The 19,278-nt window shown below is 40.3% G+C and overlaps 1 protein-coding gene across 1 annotated transcript in view; it reads right to left on the reverse strand.

Annotated features, from left to right (window-relative positions):
- Positions 1-1,524: 1,524 nt before the first annotated feature.
- zcchc7 (zinc finger, CCHC domain containing 7) overlaps positions 1,525-19,278 on the reverse strand; it is a 51,447-nt gene continuing 33,693 nt past the window's right edge. Inside the window, exons 8-10 of the mRNA XM_084380777.1 lie at positions 5,151-5,258; positions 4,316-4,433; positions 1,525-3,934 (exon numbers count right to left, since the gene is read on the reverse strand). Coding sequence (XP_084236903.1) covers positions 3,336-3,934; positions 4,316-4,433; positions 5,151-5,258 — 825 coding nt within the window. The 3' untranslated portion in view covers positions 1,525-3,335. The remainder of the gene's footprint in view (positions 3,935-4,315; positions 4,434-5,150; positions 5,259-19,278) is intronic.

The raw sequence follows: 19,278 nt of genomic DNA on the forward strand, positions 1-19,278 counted from the left end.
GACGTAATGCGTCATCACGAGTTACTCATCTGTTGCCTTCACGGGTCGCCGCAAATGTAAGAACTTCGTTAAAGGCGCACTGTGTAGTTTTGGAGAAGAGATTTTAATCAGAAGAGAAAGATCTTCATGACTGATTGTGTATGCCCAAACAAACTCTGTTCGTTTCATGACTGAAACCCTTCCCTCTTCATGACTGACAAACCCTTAAAGGACAACACAGTTTCATACTGGTTTACTTTGTTTTTATGTGGCGGACCCTGCCACCTTTCTAGCTTCAAACAGTGTTCTGGGGACCTTATTTTCCTCTGAGAACAGCTTGTTTATTCAATCATGGAAAAGATAAATATTTCTGAGTTTGTAGTATTTACGTCATTATTATTGTAAATGTTCAAATTCTAAATTTGAACTTCTTTTCCAAAACTACATAGTGCACCTTTAACTGTTTTAACAAGCAGCAAGTTCAAGTGGGAGAGCATAAATCTAACTAAATACACATTGTATATTGACATGTACACATGATACACTACTCAAAACTAGTCAGGGATAATGGGATATTTTAGTGTTTCACTTGTTTATTCTGTTGCATATCTGAATTCTTATTTTGTGTTTTGTGAATGTTTTCACAAAACACAAAAATGCAACACATTTCATGTGTATTTCATAGGACTGCTCAAGAAGAATACTTCATATTTTTATTATTATTATTTTAATACCAGTAGTTTTACTTGTAACAGAGTAATATTTCAGTGATGGAACCGTACTTTTACAGATGTTCAGTACTCTTTCCACAGACTATTTTGCAATTTAATCTTATAAAATATGATTTAAAAGAAAATAGTTTTAACTATCCACCAGTAAATTTTATAGATGCAACTCTTTCCTTTACAGCAATACAAGTAGGCTAACTGCAATGAACCAGTGAGAATAATTCATCAATATATCATATATCACCCTGGAAAAAGGGCTGTTCTGTTTGGTTTGCTTTTTGTGCACCAGTACTATTGTACTTTTACTTTACTAAAGTTTTGAATGCAGGATCTATACTTGTATATCTTTATTTTGGTTAAAGTATTTCTGACACTACTGATTAAGTGACAAAATTTGGGGCGGTAAGGCATGTGTAAAGAATAGTTTATCATGTTTGCAGCTAGCTGTATTTTTACTTTTAAGGCATATTCATTATTCATGGCGTGTGTTCTCAGATGAACAAACGTGAAGTAACCACTGATCAACAGGGAGACAGTCCAAGCAGTGACTAGTCTAATCTAATCTTTGACGCCCACTAACATTACTTTAAAAGGTTACTTCTAATTCAGTACAGCACTCGCCTGTATGTTCTTGCTTCACATATTTATGTGGCTATTTTCATCAACAAGGTGGCTCACTTGTTGGAGCATCACTACATCTTTTTTCTGAACATCTTGAACATCGGAAATCTTTCTGGAGACGATAAATGACACACTGAAAAGACGGCTGATGTTCCCATACAGGTATCTCATCTGGTGGGAAAAACGGACACAGGGAGACTGGAACCAAATGACTTTAATGGATTATTTTCATAATTTACATGAATGATTAAGAAACAGTTTCAAGTTAAACCAGGTCTTAGTGAAGCACAAAACTGATTTCTCCTTCTGAATCACAGAACTGAAGTCAGACAGAGAAGATTCAAGTTTTATTCATCCAAGAGACTTCAGGTAACCAGTATTGTTATCAAGGAACCATCTCAAACTCGTTATGTTAGTGATGATGTTTCATCCAGAACAAAAAAGGCCGTGTACAACTGAATTTAAATAGTTAGATAGATGGTTAAAAGTTAATACTGTCAGGGCTGCATGTCAGTGATGCATTTTGTCCAGATCACCCAGGAACTGCTAAAGTCAAATCTGTAGATTTGCATTAAACATGTGTAATAGACATATTTACAGTATGTTCATATATTTAGATGGTAAAAATTAATTCAATTCTAAATGAAAAGTGTATTTGGAAAAAAACAAACATCACCATTCTTTGGTTCCAACTTCAAAAAGCGGCAACAATTTTGAAGCTATATGTTCAGAGCAGAGGCACTAGGAGATTATCTGACTGTCCTTCAAGACGCAGAGTCTGTTCAATGTGCAGAAACTAAAGTGAATAAAGAAATTAAAGTATATGATAGCAATGACAGTGATAGTCCAATTTTAACCATTCATTAAACGATCGACTGAAAAAATTGTAGGTTGATGCAACTAAATTGTTGCTAATTGTGAAAATGTCATGACGTGATGCCACAGTTTGAATCTGTTGTAATTCTAACACTGACCACAGGATGAAACTATGAAAAGCAGCCCAGACTACAGTATCAAACACAATAGATCTTTTCACAGCAGACATTTTGACTTGTTAAAAGCACAGGTGTTAACATTAAAGGATAGGTTCACCATTTTCAAAGCCCATCCTTAAACAATAACCAGGTTCCCTGTGTGAACATTACAGGTTTTGCTTGCTGTAATCATCCCTCCTATTCATATGACATTTAGAGATCCCTTCCTAAAGCACTTCCGGTGTAAGTGATGACAAAATTTGCACTCCAGGTTTGTGCAAAAGTTTATCTGAAGCTAATGTGACACTTTAGGAGTCTGAGTAAGAGAAAGTAAGTAACATAATCATCTCCTCTAGTTTCCCCGTTGAGTTAAAATGGAATGATTATAACAAAGGGAGGAAACTTTGTACTAAAAAGACTAACTTTAAAAGACTTGTTTGTCTCACAGCTGAAGCCTCATACTACTATTGTTACTTGCGTTCGGAGCAGATCTCTTAATGTCGGGGATACACAGGAGGAATGATTACAGCAAGGTCACCCTGTTTAAATGTTAATATGGACACCTGATGATCATTTTAAGATAGAATTGACAAATCGTGAACCTACCCCTCAGAGCAACAAAATGTAGCTTGCTGGAGAAAGATAGTTGGTTGATTAGTCTCATTCCCAGATCATCAAATACTGACATTTTGAGTTGGCAACTCGGGTCAGCAACAACCCAAAGCATCAGTTTTTGACAACTAGGCGACGTATTCAAGTGACAGTGAGCCAACGTGATTAATACCAGGACCCTGAAACTGAAGCAGCTAAATTCAGCCATCATTCATTCTTATTTCTCACATCCTACTGTTACACGTCAAAACATCTTCTGTGAAAAATAACCTAAGAACCCCCTGAAGCAGCCTGACAAACTGTTTTGCAGCGAGACCTGAGTCAACAGGATGTCTGACACGTCCCTAAATGTCATACACACATTCTGCACTATCCTGGTCATAGATGTCTCAGCCCTGACAGCCACACGTCACAAGAACTGCTATCTGCTGCGTTTCCTCTGTTTAATGTTAAACAGGTTTTCATCCGTTGGTTGCGTCTGTGCAGCAGCTTTTTTCTCAGCAGACCTCTTGTTTTTATACCCCCTTTTCCTCTTTGCTTTGTCTGGCTTTGACTCTGACCCGTGCATCTCTCCAGTCCAACTGGGACGGTCTGCTTTGCTGCCTTTGTGTCCTTTCGGTGCTGCTGAAGGAGCTTGCTTTGGTTTCCTCTTCTTTTTCTTCTTCTTTATATCCAGGCTCGCTGCTTTGCCTCCACCTCTGGGAAAGTCATCTGCCTCATCCAAAATTAGTTTAGATGGTGGTTTCCTCGAGGTGGGCACTGGTCTCTTGGGTTTCCACGGTTTCACATTGCTGCTGCTTTCCTGTTGCTTGTGCTTTTTGGATTTATTTGTTTTGGGTGTTGGGGCCATAAAGTCATGTTTGTCACTAAAAAAGATGTGGCTTGGGCTGGGTTTGTGGTTGTTAGGACTTTTGTGAGGTGTATGGTTAGACTTATGGTTGATTTTCTGTTTCTTCTTCGGTGGTCCTGGAGTGCGAGGGGTCAGAGGACCGGCAAGGAAAATGCCATTTTTCTGCAGTTCTATGGAAAACAGAAACAAACAGGCTTTAATGACTTTTTACATTGATAGAAGTGTTTGTCTAACATTTTAAAGTCAGGTTAGACAAAAACTTTTTCCAATGTTTTATCTCTGCAAATAGCCACACCCAATATAAAAACACCATTGCAATTGGAGGAACACAACCATGTTTTTTTCCCCCATTACAATTATTTACTGACCATACACAAATGTTTGAGTGAGTTACAAACACATCAACATTGTGTATTGCTACTGTAGAAGACCACAAGTTCAGAAAGAACAAATGACTGCAGTCATAATATAGAGGAGCAGATGTGTGTGTGTGTGTGTGTGTGTGTGTGTGTGTGTGTGTGTGTGTGTGTGCTTCTATGTTTGAGACTTACCTTGAACCTTCAACCCAATCCTGTGTTGTCTCCGTTTGATGTCCTCCGCAGTGTCGTAGTGGTTGATGAACGGGGTGGTTGGATACGTCCCATTGAACATTCTCTGCCGTGTACATGCCTGAGGAAAACACACAAATAAAACATACAAACAAGACACAAAATGTTTAATGACAAAAGTGGACAGAAACTTGAGGTGCAATCTATCAGGACACAAGAGATGAGGGGAGGTCCGCGTTCGAACTCTGACCAGGGACTATACAATTGCATTGCCAGCAATTTTAACCCTCAGGCCAACAAGATGGCACTTTAGGAAACAAGCAGTTACATCACTGTAGCAGTTAAATTGATTAATTTAAATACACTTGGTGGACAGGTGTGTAGGAGAATGAAATCATGTGAAAGAAAAGGTTGATTCCTGACACATTTCTATGCTTCAAATGTTTAATCTCTAATAGTCTCTTAGTGCTGACAGTGTGCAACATTTTCTTTCATATTTTTGTAGAAGTTAAAACCTCACTGCATACAGGAAGCTCTTAAAGTTGAGCCTGATAAGCAAACCTAAGAAACTGGATATGAAACACAATGTTTGCTCCTAACAGCTCTCTTGCATGCAAAAGCCTGGTGTTATAAGATTTGAATTACTTCTGTAGTGCTGCAGTAAATAAACTTTTCAACCACTTTAATACTTTAAACAGTTCCTGCAAATTTTTTATGCTAGTCATTCTGGATTTTATTTTGGCTAAGAGCTTAGAAAACAGTCTCTAAATGCAAAACATACCCACACATGTAATATTTAACACAATTCAATTAAAATCAAACAGACTGAGCTACTCACGTGGCCATGGTGTCCCTTCCTGGAGCAGTTGTAGCAGTAGGCGGGGGTCCGACCCCGGTCTCCTCCTTTCTTCTTCACAGGAATACCCTTTTTAGACACTTTCTCAGTCTAAACACAGATTGAGAAAATGAAAGGAACTTGTTACTAGAAAAGCAATTTTCTCTCTATGAAGAATGTGGTGGTTTAACGTTCTGTTTGTCTCCCATTCTCCCTCTTCTCTGCCATCATTCCCATGCTGTCTATTGATACGAGCTGCTGTGTATTGTACGGTGAATATGAGTGCTGATATAAACCAGTGATTACTGGGGCTATAGTTAGAGGCCTGTAATGACCCTGTATGATAAGTAACTGTGTGTGTGTGTGTGTGTGTGTGTGTGTGTGTGATTGTGCGATTGTGTGTGTGTGATTGTGTGTGTGTGTTGGACACAGGGTCCCGTCCCCTATGGGCCTTGTGTTCTGAAAGCCTTCCATGCTCCAGCGCCCACAGCAAATATACACTGATAAAGAGAGAGAGAGGAGACACAGGCACAGTGCATTTACTGCTAATGTTACACACACACACACTTAATGCCATTCTTTAAAAACACACACACACACACACACACACACACACACACACACACACACACACACACACACACACACACACACACACACACACACACACACACACACACACACACACCTTCATACTCATCTAAGGTGCCCCCTCCTTCCTCTCTCAACCCTGATTCGGAGATTACAAATCATTTGTGCCCCACGTCATTTCTTAAACATAGCTTAGCTTTTCTTCTCCTCTCCCTTCCCTCTCTCCTCCATCCCCACATCTATCCCTCACACTTGTTTTTCCCCCCTCTCTCTCTCTCTCTCTCTCTCTCCCTCTCTCTCCCTTTTCCGCTTGAGTAGTTTTGCGGCAGAAAGGATGAATGCTATTAGAGCGTCGCGTCATTATCGGGTCAGGCCGGCCGGGCCCATCTCCATCACAAAGGCCAGGAGATCACAGACCTCTTGCAAGCACACACACACAAACACACATGTGCACCCTAAGGAGATCACAGTCCCCCGTCTCAAGCCCCCCCGCCCTCCACCCTTCCTGCCCCTCTTCCCATTCATCTTTCATGTAAATTGGCTGTAGGTCTCCCTCTGTCTCTCCCTCCCTGACCTTGGGCTTGTGTTATCTCCAAATACTCTGATCCAGCACATAGACAGAATGAATGAAAGCACGAGAGAGAGAGGGAGAGACGGAGAGAGAGAGAGAGGGGGAAGAAAAAAGAAGAAATTAAATCCCCTCCCATTCTCCCATTAACCTGTGATAGTTGTCTGCAAACCTGGTGTGAATGTGCGTCCGCATGCACGAGAGGCGGAGTCGTCTGCCTCATACAATATTAATTAACTGGATGAACCTTCATCCCTCCCTCATTCCTGCTCTTTCTGTTTTCATCCGGCGCTTCCTATCAGGGCCATCTAAATTGCTCACAGGGTGAAGGCCTGAGGGATCATATCAGTTTGGTGTCTTTCTCTTTCTTTCTCAGGAGTCCTAGAGAGTCTGGCTGTGCAGTGAAAGTCAATATGATGCAGGCGTATTTTAACTTTTCTGAAAATACACAAACAACAAAAATGTGTAGTTAGAGCTATACGTCTTTCTTTGCAAAATCCAGAAGTAACATTTGAGATGATGAAACCCTGGATCAAATTATATTTTCTTAAGTAAAGGTTTAACCACAGCAGTCTTAAAGCTAATGGGGACATTGCCAGCAGTAAATGATAAAAATGTACAATATTCAGCATTGTAGGTCCCAGAGATGGTCAGAGATCCTTAAACAGTTTAGCTGACGTGGGATCAAGTTAGCAGGTAGGTGAATTCGAGACTTAAACCAAATTGTAGTAGATAGTTTTAAAAGTTTTAAGAACTGAGACTAACTGGGAATCATCGTGTGAATGTTGTACAGCCAATTCTGCAGCGGTAGCCAGAGATGGGGAGGTCATTTTATTACAGAAAATATCTGAGAATTAATTTGCCGTGAAGGGTGCACAGCTGACAAGATGGTGGTTTTTGATTAAGTTTAGCAACAGCGTTAAAAAGAAATTTAAGATTGTGTTTATTGTTCCTGATATGGCGAGAGAAATATGCTGATTTTGATTTTCCACAAGCTCTGTCGCGAGCTGGTCAGGAAAGGGACCAGGATCACTAAGTGCAGTTAACGTGCCGGGCCAATGTAATGAATCGGTGTCAACAAGCTACTTTCTACACTCCAGAGATTCTGCCGAGAATCTTTAATGCAAAAAAAGCGTTGTTCTCATCTGTTTAACCCTAACCGAACACTGGATGGTGAGGTGAAAAGCTGTCACAGAGAGGGGTGAGAGGTGATAACTGTTAAACATGGGGATAGGGGCAGCTACTTCAGACGGTCTTTCCTCGAGGTAATTCATAGCTTTGCATGTTTGCAGACACAAAAAGTGACAGTAACACTAATTGTGTAAAAACACAAAATAAAGAGATACTGAGAGGCAACTTTACACTCTGCTTACCTCCTCACATTCACACGCCCAGCCAATCACTGTGTAAAGTGGGTGTGAGTGTCTGTTTTGGAGTTACAGAAGCAGTTGAACGCAGCCAATTCTGACTACTGATGGATTTCCAGGAAACTTTGATGGCTCTCGGCCCAGACTAGACCCCACTAACTGTTTGTGCAGATCCAGGAATTTTTTCTCACCTTATTAACACTGCGAAATAGGGCAATATTCAAAACTTTTTGTGAATTTCTCAGGGAATAATCAAAAAAACAATCTGGCATGTTTGTTTGGCTTGTATCTATAATTGAGTACAATTTGATGCGGATACTAATAAAATTCTGTATCTAGCAGATTCAAATTAAGCCTTGATTGGATTAAAGGGGACTGTTGGGCCTTGGCGGAGGTATGCGCTCTACTGAGTGCCATTCTAATTTGTTTCATTTATTTTTATATTTTTTGTCTTTTGTCCAAGTCAGATTAAATTTGCGTTTTTTGCTTTGTTTTTCTGTTGTGTGATTATTTGAATATGTGTTTCATGATTGCTGTCAAATCATCAAACATCGAATCATTCCTCATCTATTAAACACGATGTCACAACCACACTTTTCCTGCTTTCCAGAAAGCGCTCCATTCATAAACTTTCTTGGCAGACAATTCACAGCATGGGAGGCTGCATCAAAAACGTCTGTATGTGTTTACCTAATGGTCCCTTTCGAGTGCAGGAGAGATCTGATCCACTTCCTGCTGATGAGACATGAAGAGCTTGTGGAGCTGCTCAGAGACACTTTGCCAGTCAAACAAAAAGAGGACTGACGCTTTAGGATGTGTGTACAGGAGGGTGTTTCGCTGCGTGGACACAGACAACCAGCCATCCGTGACCTCTCATGCATGCATGTGCGCACACACACTGACACACACACACACACACACACACACACACACACACACACACACACACACACACACACACACACACACACACACAACCATGTTTTCCCACAGTTGTCCCAAACACATACACTGTCTCTCTCTAAGCCCAGCTCTCCTCTGCTCCTTGCCTTAGCTGCTGGTGGCAAAGCCGTGATAATCCTTTGGCCAACACAAAGCTCAGACTGTTACAGACTACAATCTGAAGGAACACACACACACACACACACACACACACACACACACACACACACACACACACACACACACAATCCGAGAAGCAAACAGGCTTGTGTGTGTGTGTGTGTGGGGGGGTGGGATCTGAACAGTAACGGGTGGTGGGAGTATGGGGGCCGGGGCCAGCGGCGCTGTTTTGCATATGTTATTGCAGCAATGGGGAGAGGTTTGCATATGTTACTGGACCCACAGGGGACCAACTCTGCATGCTTTATCATAGAAAACAGCCACACAACACAACACAAGACTACTGGGCTCATACCAAAACAAACAGACCCTTGTGGTGCGTGGGTGTGCAACATGCCAGTATGTACACATTAGGTTAACAGGGAGGGTTAATTAGACAGTTGTGAAACGGCTATAAGGTGAACGCCTTCTCAAGGAGAATACAACAAACTACAGGACTGTTAATCCACTTATTCTCATGGGTGAATTTTAATTGTGCAAAATTTAAGCGTTTAATTATGTTTACCTTCACTCATGAACGGGAGCAAGAAAATCAATCACTTAGGAGAACGTTTAAGGTGGAGGTGTGCATGTGTGCGGTTAGGGAGGCTATGGAGGAGGAGGAGGAGAAGAAGAAGGAGGAGGAGGAGAAGGAGGAGGGGGTCCTCCAAATAACCAGATGTGATTCCTGCCCCCTTTGTGTCTGCCAGTTCACAAAGACTCAGACCGAAGCCGTAACCCCGCGCCCTGCGAGGACCCGCACTCACACAGTGTGTAATTCCCAGAGGCTCTTCCTATCTCCTCCCGTCAGTCAGTCAATCAGTCTGAACACAATCAGCAGGAGTCCTGATTTTCTCTTTAGAGAGAGAAAATGCTCCTGGAATGTAACGATAATGTGATGCAGGTGTGAGCGGCGGTGGGCTGCCACCTCTGGAGGAACAACCCCCTCCCCTTCCCGTTTTTTGGGGCAGCGACTGGAGGTAATCTGGTCACACCGTGGAAGGCAGAACAGAGGATACAAGCTAATCTATTTAAATCTAGCTCTAAGTCATTTGATTTCTATTCTGCTGAGTTCAGAGGCTCTTTTTTCTTAATTCTTGCCAGTGTGAGGTCATGTTTATGGAAATATATCATTCAATTTAGTCCCAGCAATTAGACAGAGACAACACATATGTACATGAAAGACATGAGGATTTAGATATAGTTTATACAGATGGACTCGGCCTCTTACGCTCTGGTCAGGATGTTAAACCCTAATTTTACATCTCAGCCAACAAATCACATCAACTCAAACTTCCAGACACACACACACACACACACACACACACACACACACACACACACTAAAATCGACACCATCCAGCTAAGCGGAAAGGCACAAAGACCTGCAAAGCCTGCAAGACCTCTGATAACAGCGCACCTGTATGTGTGAGCGTGTGTGTGCGCATTTATGTGTACATTCCTATGGTTCTGCATGTACATTCAGGAGTGTATGTGAAGACACCTGTACCAAAAAATAAACTCCCAGTGAAGTGTCCCTGTTTCCTTGCATGAAAGGTTTGATAAAACGCTGTGCTTTACTTTACCGCTCTCTTTTTCTTACTTGTTGTTTTAATTGTCACTAAAGATTTCTACCTTTTAACTAAGTGATGGTTTGTTAAAGGGATGAAACGAATGATTATTTTCACCACTGATTAAATGCACATTATGTAATTTAGTAGTGGAATCATGGGAGTTGTTGTCTTCATTATGAAAATCTATCTGACGTGACTCAGGCAGGAATGTGTTAAAGTTGTATTCACATATGTTTAGTTACGTTATCATCTGATGGTTCCCCTGAAATTATAGCAACAGGCAAACAAATTAAATGCACCCTTACCATGAATAAAATTACAGATTTGTCTGGGTTTGAAGATTGTTGGAAACATTAGCGATAAATAAATACACATCAAAACAAAATGGGTGAACAATGGGTCTAGTCGTTTTTAGACATTTTAGGGCAGAGATGTTACATATTATATCTTTAATTCAATCGAATAGAAATCTGCTGATTAATCGTTTGGTCTAATCACTGTCAAGAAAGAAGTGAAAACTATCCATCACAATTTTAAGTTCACGGTAACATCTTCACATTGCTTGTTCTGTCCAATCAACACTTCAAAAACAAGATAGTTTAGCTTACAATAGGCATTGAGCAATATGACAATCTAACATCATGATTATTCTGTCCAAAATAATTGTGATTCACGATGTCATCCTCATAATAATCAAAATAGGCTTAAAACTCAGAAAATCGCACTAAAACAAAATTAGTTTACCATTCATTTAGCTACAAAATAAATACTTTTCATTCCAGCACAGATAGGACATACACTTTTTAATGATCATCCTTTTTTGTGGTGGAAAAAAAGCAATTACAAGCTATGACTATATCTACTGTATCGGTTTCATCAGGAAATCGATAAAGGACTGTACATTATCGAGCCAGACAGCTTTCTCAAGTCTCTTGATTATGGAAATTCACGGTTAATTCACGGTTAAGTTCACAGTTAAAATTTCATGGTTAATTGTTGCAGTTCTAGTTTATTTGTTTTTATTTGGTTCCCTGTCAAAAAGTCTGTTTTCTTTGAGTCTACTTTGAAATGCTGCAAGAAAAGTGTCCCATGTGAGACAATAAAGAACAAACTGAGTCGTTTTTGAGCTGGATGTGAGGCTGTACAAAGATACTGACCGTCGTTAACACTTCACATCTCCTTTGTGAACTGTGCTACCTAACAGACTTGTACCTGCAGGACTTTACTTTCTTTGCCCTTATAGCTGTAATTTTTAATACAACTGGACTGAAAACATACAAAAGCCGTTTCCTTTTTACAAATGTACCCTCCACTCCCCCAGGTGCCGTCAGTGTCTCAGTCTGAGGTGGGAATAAAGAGTTGAGAGCCTTTTGACACGGCAGAGGTGAGAGTCTGTGCTGTACAATGATGAGGCAGCAAAAACAGCTCACTGAATAGATGTGGATTTAAAGGATTTTTACAGAGTGCTGTTTGAATTGAGCACATTCTTGTAAGTGGAGGAGAGAAAAAAAAAGAGGTCAGCCAGACAGAGGGGAGGACAGAAGACGAAGAAGAAGAAGAAGTGGATTAAAGGTCAAAACTTCAATCTGTCATTTCAAGTTCAGAAGGAAGAACAGAAGAGTTAAGAGTCATTACTGTTTCAATTCTGAGTTACTTGTGAGGCTCAACTATTATGTGAATGTGAGGTTTTGTCAGAATAATAATGATAGAATAATAAATATCTCTCTTATAAGTTAGTCCTTCACCAATGCGTCTGTGTACAGTATATTTGTGACTACAAAGTTACACATCCACCGAATGTGTTCTGTCACTGTTACATGCATTATGTAATTTTGTTAATTTATTTAACTCTAGGGCTAATTATTTTCATAGTCCCTTTGTTTTTGGTCTATAAAAAGTCAGAAAATGGTTAAAAAAAAAAAAAAAAGTTCTTGTGTTTCCCAAAGCCCAAAATGACATCCTCAAATGTCTTCTTCTGTTCACAACTCAAAGATATTCAGTTTACTGTCACAGCGACGTAAAGAAACAAGAGAATATTCACTAAAGAAGCTGGAATTAGAGAATCTTGATTTTTTTTTCTTGTGAGAATGATTCAGACTGATTAACTGATTACCAAAATAGTTTAAGATTAATTAAATAGTTGTCAGCTAATTGATTAATTCTGTTTAATTTTGTCAGTAGTTTATAATATGTGTTTGTTGACTATTTTGTTCTTTATTTCAGCGGCAGTCTTCTTCGAGTTTTTACTCGTGACTTTTGCTAGGTGCGTACTACAAATGTCTAATTAATATGGCTGTATGATAATGTCACTTAAACGTACAGAAAAATATACCCACACACAGCCGTTTCATTTTTCTAATTATTCTTTTAGTCTACATGGACAAGACATTTTTTTCCCTGCAAGACTACCATTTGTGTCCATGCAAAATAAAAGAATAGTTGGGAAATAATACAGCAGTGTGTAGGCATTTGTTGTGTTGTAGGTATTTTTGTCTTTTTGTGTACATAATTGTTTTCGTCCATCAGCAAAAACTGCATGAATGTTTGTGTGCCTCCTTAATGATTTATAAAAATAGCACATAACCTTTAATCAAAGAGCTATTGCCACTTTAACCTCTCACTTGGCATGAATTATACCACTGGTGTTTTTCTAAAGAGGGACAGAGGGCTGAAACACCACGTGTGTTTAGGACAAACTAATTCTACATGGAGTTAATTTGATGAATAACTTTCTCCTCATCGCGTGTGATCACAGTGCAGTTCTCTGTCTGACCATTGGAGGGCGCTCTAACACAGCATGCTGAACAGGACCTGGGGTCAATTTTAAACTACTGAAGTGAGGCTGGTTGACTACAGAGAAGATGCACTCTGGCATATTTATTAACTTATATTTCACAGAGTAAAACAGTTTTAAACAAACTTTCCTTCTAACATGAGTCTTTTGAGGGAAAAGATTTTTCAAACCCATGTAGAGGCTGTGCTTTGTGCTTCGTGACCTGACTGGGTCACTGAGGAGGAAAAGCATTTTCTACTTCCGCTTAATGCTCTGGTAGTTATACCTAATCAATATGAAACAAGAAATGTACTCAAAGCTACTGTCTTTGGAGCTCTTGTCCTATAATTCAACAACTGTTTAATTCACTGTAAGTCAGTGAGACAAACAATGAACCTGGAACACAATGTTCCCAACACATTCACTGTGATCGCCTCTACAAAGAAGTGGACAGTTATCAGTTAGATGTAAAACAAGACTAATACGTCTGTATGTACACAAATCATTTCCTGTTGATAGATACATAGAGTTCCTTGTATTTAAAATTATCTTATAATACGAGAATTGTTTGGTTTCAAAAATAAACTCCTCTGTATTCCCATGTCATTGTAGAAACAGAAGAACCAACCTTAACTTTAAACTTGATCATACAAATTCATCAACACAACTTCAATGTATTCAAATTATTTCTCTGTGAATTAAAATCTAAACAACGTCAACTTTTGTTTTATGTTGTTCTTTAAAATGAGATTTATATACATATATACACAGCACATGCTAATACTGCATTTTACTCTGCACATCTGGCGTGCATATCAGGATAGAATTCAAAGAACTGAAATCTCACCTGTACAGACGGTAAAGAATAATATCACAGAAACTACTTGAATATAAGTGATGTACACTCAGCGGCCACTTTATGAGGGACACTTGTGATCCAATATAACAGCACTGCCATTACAAAAATAATAATGTTCAGTTTTGATTGACTTTATCTAAATGTTTATTATTAAGGTTGTAGTTTGCAGAGGTGTTGATCAGGACTGCATTATATTTAGAGGGGTTTTAATAATTTGGCCACCTCATTTACATACATGAGAGAGGCTGTTAGGAATACCTTTCAATACAACGCACTCCAGTACAACACCATCACCCAGGACAACCTCAATAAAAAACATAAAGTAGAATTATTACAGTTCTGAAATTAAAAATCAGTCAATCAAAAATGTATAATAAAAAAAATACAAGCTTTGTAAAAGTAGAATTCATGGCAGAGTTGTGTTGGATTGCCTTACACTGCACCGGTGAACCTAATGAAGTGGCAGGCCAGTGAACATCCTGCAGACAAGGTTTTGGTAAACATCTTTAAAATGGTATAAAAAATAAATAAATAAAAATGAATGCAAGCTAAGGGTCTGCATAACTATTTTCAAGTTTCAAATCAATTTTACACCCGAGGATGAGTAAGTCACACAGACACTGACACTGCAAAGGATTTAGACTCTTAATGTTTTAAAAGTGTCACATGCGTGAAAAATTATTTACTTCAACCTACGAAAGTGGAAGAAATGAGCCATTGAATTATACAGACTAAATATTTTAATAGTTTGAAGCACATTATGCGCTATGAGCTTTAATTTGACATGGACAAACTCAAGGGGTCTACTTTGTTAAAAAGTCATTCTTATTTTTTTTTTCTTAAGAAATTTAAATGTATTTTTTTTTTCTCTGAAAAGAAGAGGATTTTAGGGGGTAAAACGTCCTAACCTTGGGCTAACAAAGGCATGTGTGAATTGAGCATACAGCAAAGAAGCCTGTGGAGAAAGAGAGTGAGACAAAAAAGGTATAAAACGGTTCAAAATACTAAAAGAAAAGGGAGAAAAAAGGGCAGTCAGGTGAGAAAGAGGGACACCGAATGGAGTTTAAGGAAACGGCTTAATTTCTGTGAACAAAAAGGTCACCGGCTGTTTTTTTCCACGGGCTCCCTGAGAGACACACCACACACACACACACACCTGTCCCTGAGGAAAAGATCGATACACACACACTGATACCACCGTGAGGAGAGAATCCGCTCGATACTCACAAACACACACACAACCGCGGGCAGAGGTGCCGATCAATAAACACACCCGTACAGGTGTCACCACTACTATCTAAAGAGAGGCCAATCAATGCTCACACACCGTTATACCTGTACCAATCAGCTGCTGTGTGCTCACATTCACTCTCTCTGCTCGCTCTCGCCCTTTTTAATACGCTCACCCCTCCTTGTTTCTCTCGCTCTCCTACAACAACACACCTCTCTCTCTCCCCTTTCCAGCTATCTCTGTCTTCCCTTCTCTGTCTCTGGTCCATACAGTTTTTCCTCTGTAGGTGTATCATGTTGAATCTAATGTCACGCTCTGATACACCACATATAGCTGGCAAAAACATACCTAAAAGCTACACGGCAGTTAATTATTGATTAGGATTTGATGCACATTCAGAGTTTTACAGATTGAAAAGGAGGAAAATTCTCACTTCAAATATCCTCACTAGTTCAAGTGAGAGACTACACTTCCTTCAGCAGCCACAGGGTGGCGCTCTGGTCCTAACTCAAGCACAGCAGGGTCCTGACAGCACTAACAGGAAGAAAAAGTCACTGTATGTGTGTGTGTTGTGTGCATAAATGCACGCATTTATGCATGATCTTTACATGCATTAATGCAGCCTGTGTAAGGACAGCAGGTCGTTCAACTTGCACTGCCTTTCCTGCCCTTCCTGGTCAATCTCCATCCATCCATCCATCCAGTCCCCTTTTTATCATACTCCACCTTACTTGTCTTCCCCTTTTCCTGTCTTACATCTTGGTTTTTCTCTCTGTTCTCAACCTTTGGATCTAAACCTTATGTTCTTTCTCTTTCCTGTGATGTTTGGCTGATAATGATAAAAGTGATTCTTTATTTCCTTTCTATCCCCTGAAACACCACCACTGTTGAGTTCAGATTACAGTGCATGGTGAGTTACAAAAGACAGAACATTTATCACAAATTATGGTAATCTATTACTTGTTTTGAGCCTTTTATCAACCAACAATGCCAACCATTCCTGAGTGTCAGCTGCAGAATTTGCTGCTTTTCTCTTTTAAATATCATCACAACTTGAATGCCTTTCAGGCTTTAGGCTGTCTGTAGGACATCCAACTTGAAGCAAAATGATTAATTGATTAATCTAAAAAAAATAACAGACTCATTGATAATGAGAATAATTTTAGATTCAGCCTATTGCTACATTTCTTAGTCAGTATGTATGTAGTTGTGTATTCCTGTTATTGATCAGCTTCACATAGACCACATGGCATCACTTTCACATTTTCAAACATTTTTATCTGAAACACCAACAATTAACATTGTGTTTTGGCATCACTCACTCAGAGCCTAAAGAGCTTCTCTCTACAATCTCTGTTTTGCACTGACACTCAACAATCAGCAGAAACCCAAAGCAGGGGAGGCATGATGCAACGTGATTTGTCTGAGAGGTTAGCAAGATCACAGCCTTGCTGCGTTAATAAAAGTGACTCAACCATATGCCCGTCTCAGACTGAGAGTATCACGCTCACACCTGTTCTTTTTGGGCTTGTTCAAAGGCATTCTGGGAAATGAAGGAAAGCGATACCAGAAACAGAATAAATCGATGAGGTTGGCTGGTGGAAATAATTACACATTTTCATCCACCCAAAAATGTGTTGATAGTATTTTGGGGGATTTTTCCAATGAGATTTTGCATGACGAATACTTGGTGAGTAAGATCAGAAGAGACAAAGATGGAAGGAGGTGGGCAGACAGGGGGGTCTCGGCAGGAAAAGGAGACTCCACGCTGTAAAGCTGTATGAAAAAGAAAGAAGTAAAACCAGTCTGTCTGTGGGTGTGTGTCTGTTTGTGTGTGGGTGAGTGAAAGAGAAAGACGGACCGAGAAAAGAGTTGTTGAAGTGAACCTGTTCTTCGAAGCAAATCTTTCTGTGTAAATATCACTGTTGTGTAAAAACGTCCTCCAAACCGTATGACAGAGGCAAGATGAAAATGTTGTGGATAGCTTTTTACTCCATTTACTCACTCTCTATATATATATATTTGTAGAAGTGTTTGCGTGTGTGTGTTTTGTGTGTCCATGTGTGTCAGTATCTTACTTTCACAGTAAATACCCCAGGGCTTTGTGGTCTATACTGTGTGGTTTGGAGGAGTTTGTTAGTCGAGGGCCAGGTGCAGGCAGACAACACATACACTCACGGAAGATAAACGGACTCCACACACACACACATGCTCATACACACACACACATACACACATGCTCGCTCTCTCTCTCTCTCACACACACACACACACACACACACACACACACACACACACATGCTCATACACACATGCTCATACACACACACACACACACACACACACACACACACACACACACACACACACACACACACGAAGGATAAATGGACCCAGTAGCAGGGAGGTCTGACAGAATGCCTTTTCACACCTGGCTGAGCCCAGCGGAAGGTGACAGAGTCACATCTCCCAAAGCAAACACACACTCACACACACACAAGCACAAGTACACACACACACCTTCTCACATTGGGGAGTTCAGGGTCATAAGCAGCATCATGAATAAAATGAGGCTGTCTTAAACAGAAGGAGCCCTGTGTATGCATGTGTGTAGGTGTGTTTGTGTGTGTGGGTGTGCGTTTGCGTCTGTGCGGGCCCCTAACCCCCATGCCAGTTTGGATCTGTAACGACCTTCTGTTCCCAGTGCTTAAATGGCTTAAATACTTCAATTAGACCTGGGTCACAATCCTCCACCCGTTAAAGCACGGCGTCACACACAAACACACACACAAAAAAAAAGGTGGTTTCATCATCTTGCGAGACAACCAAAGGAATCTCTCTTTCATTGGCATCTTCTCTTCCTCTGTGGTTCAAACTCCACAGTAAAACATATAGCAGCATCCCCCGCCACCATGTGAGCAACAATTAAACTTAACTCCCATCCTCTCTGCCAGCGTCTCCCCTGGAACTTCTCTGTCGTCCTCCTCCTTCCTCCTCCTCCCTCCGCCTCTCCCGCCGTGCTACCCTAGCGCTAACGATGCTGCCTTTTCATTAGACAGCCCCTGCTAATTAATCTCCATAGAGGAGAGTGACAGACCTCCCCCAACACACACACAAGTGCATGCCAAGATATATGCAAACACACACTCTTCTTCCCTCTCTCCCTCACTCCCTCGTCCCGAGTGGCGTTGGCAGCCCATTTCATGCTTTATCACGTCTTTTAATTGACAAACAAGCTGCTCTTTTCTCTTAGGCTGAGGTCTATATCACCCCCTCGCTCAGATGCACACACACTCTCTCAGACACACATACACACACTCTCTCTCTCACACACACTCTCTCACACACACACACACACACACACACACACACACACACACACACACAAGGCGCCAAGAAACTAGTTATCTTTTCAGATTTTGGATAAACACACACACACAAATAAGCAAATGCATCCCTGCTGACATCTGGCCCATGTGACTGTCACACAGTTTTCTACTCTTTGACACATTGTTTCTGCACAAGCAAACACATACACACACACATACACACACGCACACACACAGGGATGTCACGTGTGCACTAAGGTTGAAGGGAGAAAAAAAAAAGTAAAAAAAGGTTCCCATCACTCTTGGCACTTCCTTAATCTTCTGAGATGTGTTTTTTCCGCCATGGTTCACCCATCTGCTACAGGGGAAGGTCAATACCAATCACAACTGACTTATTGATTCGGAGTGATCGTGTGACACCTTTGCCTTCATGGTGCTCGTGGAAATTACATTTCTTTTCGGTGGGCTTTTTTTTTTTTTGGGAACATCCACATGCTAAACTACGAATGATCTGGTTCTTGTGAAGGCTGTCACATCACTAAAATTACTGTCACTTTTTGGTTGATGGATCTGGACCTTATCAAACTCGTCCGGCTTTCATTGCATGTCCCTCGAGGTTGTACTGATCTTGGAAGATGTACTTTTAATTTTAAACACCTGATGATCTGAAGCATTTCACAGAGAACTCTAAAATTAACACTTGATAGGATTTGGTGAATTTAAATCTGCAATTACAAA

The sequence above is a fragment of the Pagrus pagrus genome (genome assembly GCF_965226575.1).
Source record: "Pagrus pagrus genome assembly, chromosome: 2".
Lineage (NCBI taxonomy): Eukaryota > Metazoa > Chordata > Actinopteri > Spariformes > Sparidae > Pagrus > Pagrus pagrus.